Below are 12,691 nucleotides of genomic sequence, written 5' to 3' on the forward strand. Positions count from 1 at the left end.
TAGGCTTTAAAACCATAGGGATTATACTGATAGAAATTAACTACTAAAATAATTGACAACATAAAAACAGTACAACAGAAGTCAGGAAATGAAGAAGGGATAATATCAATCATCCCTCATGGAAGGAAATAGATAAAAACTCTCAAAACTTTAAGTATAGAGTTTAAAAGAAATCTTCCATCTATAGTAGCCCCTGGAGATGTATAGAGTGATGTCTCAGCTTTAGGCAAGACAATGTTTGAGCTGATCTTTGTTCTTTATCTCAGCAAACTGATGCTCTGATTTCCATGTGCTTGGGTCATCCATGGGAGATGGATCCATACAGGTCTGCTGACAAAATTAGGTGTCTGACTGTGCAGGAGGGGGCCAGGCTATGCACCCTGATGACAAACACATCCCATGCATTCTCTTGGAAGACAGCTAGCTGTTTTTTCCTGGCTGTGTTCCAGTCCAAACACAAGCCTTTCCATATGAAACTTCTGCAACACTTCTAGCTCATTCCATTTTTCCTTACAGCTTGTCCTGATGATATGAGTTCAGAATATCTGTTTGTGATGTGGAATTTATGAATAGATTCATGTAGAAGGAATTTTGACTTCTGGCTGTAATTCTGGACCTGCCGCACAATTTATCCCCAACTTCTCTAATCCTTTCAATATTTCTGGTAAATGGAAATTGCTAATATGGCAGATACTGGCTACTCATTCACTAAACAAACCTGTTTTCTTTTCTTCCCGCACAAACAGCTTGACTACATTTCCCAGCCTCCCTTGCAATAGAATGTGGCCATGTGACTGAGTTCTGGCCAATAGAGTGAGGAGGAGGTTATATACATCACTCCAGACACAGCCATAGAAGTCTCTAGGCTGTCTTACAGCGAGCCCTGAAGAGGACTCCAAGAGCCTAGCCCAGGAGCAGGCAAACTTTTTCTTAAGGGGCTAGATAGTAAATATTTCTGGCTTGTAGGTCACACAGTCTCTGTCACAACTACTCAGTGCTGCTGTTGCAGGGCAAAAGCAGCCATGAATAACATACAAAGAAATGGACGTTGCTGTACTCTGAGAAAATTATATTTACCAAACCAGGAGGCTGGCTCACAGTTCATAGTTTGTTGATCCCTGCATCAGAGGATGGCAGAGCCACAAGATGGAAGGAGCCTGGGTTCCTGAATGGCTGCCTGGGAAGCACTCCCTTCCACCCATGAAAGCACTTACTCTAATTCTGCAAGATGGAAACTTCAAAAGACACTGTACTGAGTTTCCAGGCAGGGGGAAAGCAAGTCTAAACATTCATTGCTCTCACACCTGGGTATTTCATGTGAAATGCTTTGGGGCCTCAGTGATGCTAGTTTCTCCAATTCTCTACTCACCAGTGACAGTTTAAAAAATATGAAGAGTCACAAAAGCTGTGTCAGTTTTAAAATCTCCCATTAATAATTGCATTAGGGAGTATTATACTTAAAATTCACAGCCTTTTAAGATGCTGTTCTTACAAAAAGAAATATAACTGGTTACTTATGCAGGTATTTTTATAAATAAGATGTGAAGTATTGCTTTCTGGTCATCAGCCACCACAGGCTGGAGCTGCCCGCCTTGGCTTTTCAAGTGCAGTTCCATTACTGAAATTGCTCACTGTCGCCAAGGATCAACAGGGTTACTTGGATGCAGATTCATATCTGTGGCTAATGAAAGATTCCACTGTTGATGCAATCTCTACAAACTCTGGCATTGAAACTCAGATGTCAAGGATGCTTGAGATTGCTGGCCTATTCAAGTTTCAGTGGTTTGGAATCTCATCCTTTGCATTAATCCGCCTGGTGATTTCTGCTGTTCTTGTCACCTTTATTTATAAATAGTTAAGAACCAAAACAGTGCTTGGAGCACAGCAGGCATAGAATACATAAACATTTGCTGAATGAAGTTCTTTTAAATTTAGTACACAACAACATATTATTAAGTTAGCCCCACATCCAGAGTTGTTAAACTTTTCTCGCCAAGTCTCCTGTAACAACAATAACAACAAAACTAGTAAGAGAAACTGGTGCATGCTCAGAGGTAATTTTTAGTGGCTGACAGAGAGGGTCAGGGTGGATCATAGCATGTTATCTGGATTGCCTGAATAGGCAGTTGATGATGTAAGAAACTTTTCTGATTACTTGTTGAAAATAACTCGCAGCAATTATAAAAATTTATCTGGTATAAAAATGCGACTAAAACATACAGATGAAGTTCTCAAAAATTCACGTGAATCACATTACCCAGAATAAAGCGGCATTCTTAGACAAATGATTTTGAAATCTCTCTCTGGCTTTTTTTTTAGTAGTGAATATCTGGATGGTAAAAACGTCTTCCTGATGTAAGTGTGTAAGTTTTATGGTGCCCTTACCTTCCTGAAATATTACTCTTTCACTAGGATCACCTGTGGTTTCAGGCTGTTCGATATGGGGGGCCAGGTAAGCCAATGGCCTAAGTGGAGTGTTTAAAGGGGACTTGGAGAGAACTTACATTGTGCATTTCTTTCTCCATCAGTTTTTTATTTATTTTGATAAGGCTATAAAAATAATCACTTCTTATGAAATTACGCTCAACTTTATTACAGCAATTCTGTGGCAATATTAAGCCTTGAAAAGGTAATAGCAAAGTATGTGAAGTAAGCCATTTTCTAGTTTAAATGTCAGGCCAAAGGGAATACCCTGCATATTCAACACTGGCACCTTTTTTCCTGAAGAATGTTCAGCACGTGACGGCCTATCTCGAAAGAATGATTGACATTTTATTTTAACAACACTTGAAATTTTAAAATTTATGGCTATCACCTAAAAATTCTATTATAAGCAATCTAATAATCAAGGAATTCAGCTAAAAATGACTGATACAATATTTTCTAAATTTTTATGCATGAAACCCCAGTTTTGCCTTTTCAAATAAGGAATAAGAGAAATCTCTAACAAAACTGTTAAAAGCTACACATCCAGTTACAAAATCTGAAAATAAGAGTAACATCTTAAAAATGGAATGAGATAGGGATTACTAATCCCGAACCACACATTCAATCAGAGAAATGCATCACCATTGGTCACCTTTCAAAAATTACACAATCCCTTCAAAAACTCCCTAAGGCAAGTCTAATCACCTTGAAGTTGGACGAGAATGAATAGCTGGTTCAAAGCCCTTAAACAGTAAACAGAAGCCACAAATTCAATCTAGGCTCCTTTGACTCTGCAGAACAGGCTCTTTTTGCCACAGCAGACTGCGGAATTCACGCTTCACACAGCAGACACTGAAGCGGTCTTCTCCCCCCAATTCATCTTCTCACCACCTGACTTAGTGTTTTCTTTGTTAAAGTGCCAGATTAGCAGGTAACATAACTACTTCAAAAAGCAGTTGGGAAATTCAACAGATCACAGTGTGTGTAAGTGGAGAGTACCTTCATTGCCCAGATTTGGCTTCCGAAGACCACATCCACATGTCCCAGTTGGTCCGGCTTGGAGACATTGTACCCTTATTTGTGTTGGTGTAAATTATTAATGGGTCTCCTGTAGTTGGCAGAATGATGGCCTCCTCAAAATGTTCACACCCTAATCCCTGGAAGCTGTGAATATGTTACCTTACATGGTAAAAGGAACTCTGCAGATGTGATTAAGTTACGCATTTTGAGATGGTGAGATTATCCTGGGTTATCTGGGGGGGCCCAATGTAATCACATGAGTCCTTACAAGGGAAGCAGGAATGGCAGTCAGATTTGAAGATGCTCTACTGCTGGCTTTGAAGATGGAAGAAGGGGCCACGAGCCAAGGAAGCAAGCAGCCTCCAGAAGCTGGAAAGGGCAAGGAAACAGTTTCTCCCCTAGGGCCTCCAGAAGCCACCCAGCTCTGCTAACACTTGATTTTAACCAAGTGAGACTTCTGATCTCCAATACCCTAAGGTAATAAATCTGTGTTGTTTTTAACTATTAAGTACATGGTAATTTGTTACAGTAGCCACAGGAAACCCATACCCTTTCAATTTCAAAAGTGTCCTTGTGTTCAATAAACAAGGGGATAGAGTTCATAACTGGTCAAGCTTTGACCTTGAAAAGCCAACACACCATCAACTTGAAAACTTCCTATGTGAATCTCTTCCTGGGTTTGGTTTTAAGGGGTCTCTGAGGCCCAGTAAAGCTCATCTCCTGTAATTTCCATGGATTGCTATAGATTTACTGTTCTGGATTCAATAGTGTTGTTAGGTACTAAAGAACAGAAATATATGACCACTTCTCAAAAGTCTTGTAAAACTAGAGTTTGCAAGAGCACTATACCACGTAGATAGTCCACTTCAGAATTAGGTCTTTTGCTTCCCTGGGATGTGGGGCTTTATCGCTCAGTCAGCACAAGAGGTAGAGAAGCTGCAGACAGTGGACTGATGGGTGGGGAAAGGAATGGATTTTTTCCAAGGACGGAAGGTGAGAAAAAGCAAATAATCAATGTTGGGCAGGAGAGCTTCATTGAATCATTTAGTTCTGCCTGAGTAAGCAACATCTGTGAGCAAACAGCCCTTCTCTCTCAACTTGTAGATATTTATAACCAGACCAGAAGCTTGTTTAAAGACATCATGATTAGGTGAAAGGTAAACTCTGACTGCAGACTGTAGTAAAACCAAATACGATCAGGTCACGGGTTAATCGTCAGTACTGAAGTGTGAGTCCCCTCCCCGTTATCCCTCTCACATTCTTGCCCAGCTTCCTCCAGTGAGGGGAACCCCCAAGACAGTCTAGTCCACTTTCGGATGACTAATTGCTAACAAGGTTTCTTTCTATTTCACTATAATCTTATAACCTTCACCCTTTGGTCCTAGTGCCACCTGTTTGCAGCCACATAAATTGTCTGAACCAATGACTCAGTTCTGGCTGCACACTAGGGTCAACTGGGGAGTCTTTAAAAATCTAATGCCCAGGGCTTCCCTGGTGGCGCAGTGGTTGAGAGTCCACCTGCCGATGCAGGGGACACAGGTTCGTGCCCCGGTCCGGGAAGATCCCACATGCCGCGGAGTGGCCGGGCCCGTGAGCTATGGCTGCTGAGCCTGTGCGTCCGGAGCCTGTGCTCCGCAAAGACAAGGAAATATATACATGCTAAGTTTATTTATTTACTAATTTTTTAAAGATTTTTTTTTTGATGTGGACCATTTTTAAAGTCCTCATTGAATTTGTTACAATATTGCTTCTGCTTTATGTTTTGGTTTTTCGGCTGTGAGGCATGTGGGATCTTAGCTCCCTGACCAGGGATCGAACCCACACCCCCTTCACTGGAAGGCGAAGTCTTAACCACTGGACAGCCAGGGAAGTCCCTACATGCTAAGTTTAAATAAAGCATGTAACAAAGCAGTATGCATGGTGTAATTAAATTTTAAAATATATATGAACTGCAAATATGTGTACTACAAAAGTAATATGCCCTGTAAATGGTACCAATGTATAACAATACGTATCTGTATTTTCTGACTTTCTCACAACTGATATGTATTTCTTTGTAACAAAAGATAACAGGTCACTCAAGAAAACATTTTGGAAGTTTCTTATAAAACTAAACATGCTACAACCATAAGCCCAGCAATTGTACTCTTGGTTGTTTATTTCAGAGAAATGAAAAATCTGTTCACACAAGAACGTGTACGTGAATGTTCATAACAGTTTTACATGTAATAGCCTCAAACAGAAACAACCCAGAGTCCTTCACTGAGTGCGTGGTTAAGTAAATCGTGGTACATCCATACTGTGGAATAGTACTCAGCAATAAAAAAGGAGCTACTAATATATAAAACAATATGGATGAATCTCCAGAGAATTACGCTGAGAAACTATGCTGTGAAAAATGTCGATCCCAAAAGGTTACATACTGTATAATTCCATTTACATGGAAGTGACAAATTTAGAGAAATGGAGAATAAATTAGTGGTTTCAAGGGGTTAAGGAGGTGGGTGAGAGACAAGTAAGCATGGCTATAAAAAGGCAACAAGAACAACCCTTGTAGGGATGGAAATATTCTGCATGTTAACTGTGTCGATGTTAATATCCTGATATACCACAGGTTTGCAAGACGTCACCAATGGGGGAAACTAGGTAAAGGGTAATTGGGAACTCTGTATATTTCTTAAAACTGCATATGTATCCACAATTATCTTGAAAGTCTGATTTAAAGAAAGACAATAGGAATGAATTTTAACTAGAGAAAACACCTATTGTGTTTTCTTACCTTAAGGAAATTTATCTGTTAAATGGTGACAGTGAAAATCATTGCTTTAACAGTGAAATATATAGTGAAAAGCATTGCTTTAAGAATTAAAAAACATCTATGACACCTCCAAATAGGTGAGTACAGGAATGTAATTTTTGGATAACACAGGTTCCCTTCTGATGGCACGATGACAGGGTACTACACGGTTTCCTCCTCCCCAAAGTTACTTATCCTAAGTTAGCAGTAACATACAAATGATGAGAGAAGAAGATGAATTTGGGAGAATTAGAATTTACCTGGTTCATCAGCTTTCCCAGTTTCTGATGCTTGTTTATGTAGAGAGCCCCAGGTCTAACCAAAAGTCAGTGGAAGTATGAGGAGTGACAGACTCAAATATGAACAAGCACTGCTCAGGGACCCCTTTTCAGGTATTTGTTCTCAAATTCAGAGAACATCAGCCTCACGGAGGAGCAGACTCCCCCAGGTGCATCCCCAGATGCTGATTCTGTGGCTCAGGGGTGTGGCCCGGGAATCTGCATTTTTAGCAAGTACCCCTGGTGAAAGCAGACTTTCCAGAACACTGCTATGGAGGATGCTGAGAGCCGAACTGGATCCGGACTGCCCAAGAAGTGACCGTAGTCCTTCCTCAAAACAATAGGTTTCAGTCATCTTTCCTCAAGGACGATTAAAGGGATTCTTCTAGCTGGACCTTATAAAGACAATTACAGGAGGAAGTGCTGAGAACAGAACTCATCCACAACAGATGTGGATGCTTAGCTGTAGAGGAGAGACAGAAAAATGGCAGCTACTGTGCTATACTGATGAGACCCCGGCTGAGCAGTCCCCAGGGCTCTGGAAAAGAATCGGGTGTGTTTGGAGGGGGATTCTGAGGGAAGGTGGTCCTCCTAACACTGGTGGGGAGCAATGGGGGGAACACGCTGAGACTTTACTTTTTACCCTTATGAGGACCAGGGTGCACTCAGGAAACAGATTGTACCAACTAGACAAAACAAATCACCAATGTACAAATGCTGTCCAGCAATAGACAATTTCTTTAAGCTGCCATTTTTGCCACCACGCTTGGCAGAAGTTTCCACGTAGAACAGGGACTCAGCATTTTACCCCTATCTGCTGCCATGGTTGCTTTCGTCACCTCTCATCTTCCAGATCTGTTTCTGGTCCTCCCAGCTGCCAACCTTGTTTGTGACCTCTTTTCCACCCGTGTCTGCTCTTCTTGGTCTGTTCCTTGGCTATGATTTTGGCTTAGCACAGGAATATATCTGACCATTCACTTCTGCTGCTTGGCCTCTGGTCATCATCTCAAGTACTTACTCCCTCCAGCTCAGCACTTCTCCGGGAACCTCCAAACCTAGTGTGACCTGGTTGAACATGCCCTGCCCACCAAGATGCCCTATCAACTGGCCACATCCGTGAGATGATGACATTACCTGTAAAACTGCTGGTGGAGCACTTGGCTAGAAGTGGCCCAGAGCAGCGCCTCTGTTCTTCTGTCTCTTCTTCTTTGGCCTGTCCTAATTCGGTCTTATCTGTTTGGGTATCCCTTACTTGTCCTTTTTCACACTGACCTTTTTCATAGTCCCCACTGACCCTTATCTTATAGGACTAGTTAAGGAATGGCAAGCGGGTCTCTTCTCACATACCAACTCTAGTCAATTGTTAATGAATCAGTGAGTGCAGTGTTTAAAAAATAGCCTCTCATAGCACACCTCAGTGGGCCATAACCGATGTCATGCCTGCCTTGGGTGAGGATGTGGGTAGAGTCTTACACTTGAAGAGACTGCCATCTTTGTACTGAATAGTTTCTTCTTTAGGGCTGATATAATAAAAACTATTTTGAATGCATTAGCATTTTCCATTCACATTTGCTATAAAAATACATGCAAAACAGAAACTGCAGGAACTGTGTCTTTTCTCCAATGAGAATACACTCTTCTGGTGCCTTTGGCAGAAACCATTTGGCAGTTATAGCTTGAGAATTGTACAAGTCTCCCTAGCTTTAGGCTGGAAAAAGAGTAGCTTCTGGGGTGAATGATGTCAGAAAAACTGTCCCCCATTATTTGAAAGCCTTTCCCTCTAGAGCTGTTTCTTATCTTTCACTATCAAATGTCTGTAGTGACTAGTCTCTTACGACAAAATGTTGCTTCAGTCTTGTAGTTGGAATGTGAATACCCAGGTCATGGGGGTTAGCACACAGAGGTACATTCCTGCTTCTCAATGCAAAATCACAAAATTGGGGCAATTCCACAGCAGAGTATTCCTACCTATATGCATTCCTTCCTACAAAGTATCATCTTCAGAAAGGAGCACTGACTCCACTTACCTTGTAGTGGAAGAGAAACAATCCACAGAACAAGCTGTACAGATCTGCGGTGAGCAGGGAGAGGTTGACCGAAGTGGCGCTGGTTTTCTTTATGACCACTGGCATGAAGCTGTAGAGACCAAACATGCAGGCACTAAAGCCAACGTACAGCAGTCCTGATGGGGAGAGGAAAGAGAGGCGACGTCACAGCCTCCTCCAGGGCCTCTGTGGATCCACAGTGGGTGGAGGAAGGGGAATGGTGCCCCCGACTTATCCTTCACTCTATTAACGGATGTTTATTATTGGGTGATACACAGCTAAAACATAAAGTAAAAAGTGAAAATCTGCACGTGGAACAAAACCCACACGCTTCTCACACATATATGATGTTTTGCTTCTTCCGGGAAGGAGTACCTCTTAGTGGCCACAGTCAGAACATAGGGTCAAGTTTTCTAAATTCTATTTCTGGTTGTGCTGTAAGTAGTTTCTAGTACCCATGTCTTTTAAAACTTTTTTCATTTCTTTTTTATTTGCAACATAGGAACAAAACTACTTGGTGTCATGTATTGTTCACAACGGTGAATAACTACACAGTCCTTAAAACGGAAGGGCTTACATGACAAAGAGATGTGTACTAAGTCCGAGTACTGCACTGGAGTCCTAACTGTGTGACCTTGGGCAAATCACTTCATTGCTTTGACACAAGATGATCTGTCAGTTTCTTCCAGATTTGTGAATCCTGCTCAGCCCTACCGCCAACACCAGAGTCCTATTCCACCATCACTCTTCCTAGCATACCGTGGGCTCTCACATGCAGGCTCTGCTGTTTTAGAAATAGATAGGTAAATGCTTTGTAGACCATCAAAGAACGAAGTTTTGCAAAACAGAAAGATAAAAAAGAAGAAAAAAATGCCCTTAAAATGCTATGTGATCAGTCCCTCATCCTCTGAAATTCTCTCTCTCTTTCCCTCTCATTATAACTAAATACACAATTGTTAATACTAATTCCATACGTACATAATTTTGTTGAGTCCCAAACAGAAGATTACGGCTAAATCTAGAGTTTGGTTCATCACTTCCTAGATGTTGATGCAACACAAGTGTAGAAAAATTAGGCTCATTTCTCTACCTTGAAAGAATAAGGCATAGAATAAGCATAAGTAACGCGATTCGGTGGATCTCTGGGCATTTTTATATAATAAAATATCCAACATTTCCAAAGGAACCTTGACTACATGTGCCTGCTTTAGGCTGTGGGCAGATTACTTCTCTTGAGCCCTATGAATTTTGGAGGATTTGGTAGGTACTAGACATCCAGTCCCTGTGACTGAGAAGAATAGGGATCCCTCCATAGAGAAATTTGGTTTTTCCATATGAAAAGCATTTCAGGGCATCAATCATTATTCTATATGTTTCTGATATTTAAGGAAAGTTTAAGGAAAGCCATGCCAAATCTATATAAGAATTTTATTTTGAACACTAAGTAAGCAAACTCAGTACAACAGCCCCCTCTAGTGTGGTGGAAATGCCCTGAGGGGAAACTGGAATAATCACTTTTCTCGTTCAGTAAATTATACAAGTCCTCTCGTGGATATTCTATCATAGTAATGTCAGATGGCTTTTGGCTCTCCATCAAAGTTTTAATTCTCTAAAAATGTTCAATTTTCCTGTACTTGGGTTTCATGCTACTTATAATTCATTTCCCTTTTAACCAAGTTACTAAAAATGCAATATTAAATAACCTATGATTAATACATGAAAAGACATAAAAATTAATTCAGTATTCCTTTAAGGAATCTTGAGATGAACAGACTAGGGATAAAATATATCCTAAATTAATCCACTAAAAGTAATCAAACTTGACCAGAACATAGTCCAGGAACCAGAGCCTTAAATTTTTTTTTTTTTTCCAATTATACGTGACTGGGCTAGGAAGTTCCACAATCCTACCCTCCCATCACCTTACCTAGCACACTATGGACTCTCACATGTGAGATCTGATGTTTTATATTCACTCAATTATTCACCCATGTATTCACTGAGTACCTACTATGCTCTAGGGACTCTGCTATGGGTTAGCAATGGAAAACAGGATAGACAGGAAGCTTAGAGTTGGTATTAGTACTATGAAGGAAGAAAAGGGTTGCTATGAGGAACGACAGGGGGCTTGCTTTAGGAGGGGTGGAGGTGGCACTTACCTTGAATGCTGAAGGACTAAAGGAGATTGCCAGGGGGAAAATAATTTAGGCAGGAGGACCTACAAATGAAAAGACCCTGATGGGTTCCAGGAGCTGCCAGAGGCCAGAATATCTGAGCAGGATGAACAGAGTGAGGCAGTGATAAGAGAGGAGGTTGGAAAATTAGGCAGGGGCTGGATTACATGGGGCTTTGTAGGTCTTAGAAAGAAATCGGTCTTATTCTAGTTGTAATGGGAAGCCACTGAGGAGTTTATAGCAGGTGGCTACCGTCTGATCTACATTTCTAAAAGATGACTTTGGTTACTGTGAAGGAGAAAAGCACGGAGGAGACCAGTGAGGAGTGCAGGGTCTCAGTCCAGGCAAGAGATGCTGGTGGCTTTGCTGGGAGTGGCAGTGGAGATGAAGGGAAGTGGCTGGTCTGTGAAGGCTCAACACGCCCTGCTGGTAGACTGGATGTGGGTAGTGAGGAAAAGGACAGCATCAAAGACACCTATGGGTTCACATTGGCTCTGGCTAATTTAGAAACTGGGTGAATCAAGATGCCATTTACTGGGCTTCCCTGGTGGTGCAGTGACTGAGAGTCCGCCTGCCGATGCGGGGGACGCGGAAAAGCTCTATTTTGAACACGTTAGGTGTTAGATGCTTACGCATCATCCAAAAGAATCTGTCCAGTAGCGAGTGGATATACAATTGGCAGCTCAGAGAAGAGGTGTGACTTTACAAGCAAATCGGTGAGCCAAGGAGTGTAAGAAAATAGATACGCAGCAGTTTCACGCTACTCATCAGGCTACCTTGAGATGCTCCAAGCTTAACCACTCTGGACCTGTTCTTAAAAACTGCAGAAATTAAATTTAGAGGGATAGGAGTGAAATATATACACCATCATAGTTAATCACTTTGCTGGGTCAACCAATGTTTTTGCGTGTGAATATCCTGTTTTGTGAGCAAAGCATGGTCAGCCAAATGAACATACGATTAAGTGGAGAGTGGGAATGCAGTATTGCTGCAATTTACTGCTTTGTTGTTCTTAGATGGACATTAGCTAGTTAATGGACGTAAGTGATGCATCTGAAGGCCCGACTTGCTGTGCATGTGGGGTTTTCAAACAATCGACTGACATGATCAAACAAACGGACTGAATTACTTTTTGACTGACAACCGCATGATGGGTGCAATAACTACATTTACAAAGTATATGTATAACCATTTATTTGAAATGATTTCCCTCTCACTCAAGACAGAATTTGGTAGCTCTTGTCCTCACGTACTAAAGAGATTTAAGCTAAAGAAATTGGAAAGAATACTACCAGCTAATACTGATTGAGCACCTGCTATGTGTCATGTACTTTATGTACATTAATTAATCTCCCTAACAGTATAATGCCATTGCTATCCTCTTTACACACGTGAGGAAATAGGCTTATAGAGTGTATCAGTCAAAAAACACAGTCCATACCATGTTCAAAAGAGGAAATATAATATGGGGCACAAGTTAAAAAGGTGTTTGAACAGGTGATGGGGAAACAGGGATGGTGAGGCAACCCGGACATTAGCAATAGCGGTAAATTATTCACACCCCTGGAGCCAGAGGGATCCAGGGAGGAGGCCATGTTACCAGAGGTCAGAAGTCAGGGAAGCCCAGGAGAGGAATAATCAGAGGACACTCAGTCATTTCTAGAGACCTGACCTAAAAGAAGGAGACACACCATGGTTTCTTTCTTCCTCCCACCCTCCAGTCCCCTTCTACTGCTTCCCATTGGCCAAATCTAACTGAAAGCCAGTTAACAAAGCAGCTGGGAAGCATTGTTTGTTTTGCACGAGCCAGTTGTCAGCCTCTGCAATGCAGAGCAGAGTAACGGTAAGAAACAGATCTGTGAGCAAACAGGCAGAAGACAAGCTTATAGAGGTTGAGTAGCTTGCCCTCAGGTCACTCAGGCTGCCTGAATTTAAATTCTGAGCACATAC

The 12,691-nt window shown here is 41.6% G+C and overlaps 1 protein-coding gene across 1 annotated transcript in view; it reads right to left on the reverse strand.

The window, feature by feature from the left end:
- Positions 1-12,691, reverse strand: part of SLC35F1 (solute carrier family 35 member F1) — a 412,454-nt gene that overhangs the window by 19,021 nt on the left and 380,742 nt on the right. Inside the window, exon 7 of the mRNA XM_065888978.1 lies at positions 8,550-8,704. Within this exon, the coding sequence (XP_065745050.1) occupies positions 8,550-8,704 (155 nt within the window). The remainder of the gene's footprint in view (positions 1-8,549; positions 8,705-12,691) is intronic.

The sequence above is a fragment of the Phocoena phocoena genome, chromosome 12 (genome assembly GCF_963924675.1).
Source record: "Phocoena phocoena chromosome 12, mPhoPho1.1, whole genome shotgun sequence".
In the NCBI taxonomy this organism is placed as follows: domain Eukaryota; kingdom Metazoa; phylum Chordata; class Mammalia; order Artiodactyla; family Phocoenidae; genus Phocoena; species Phocoena phocoena.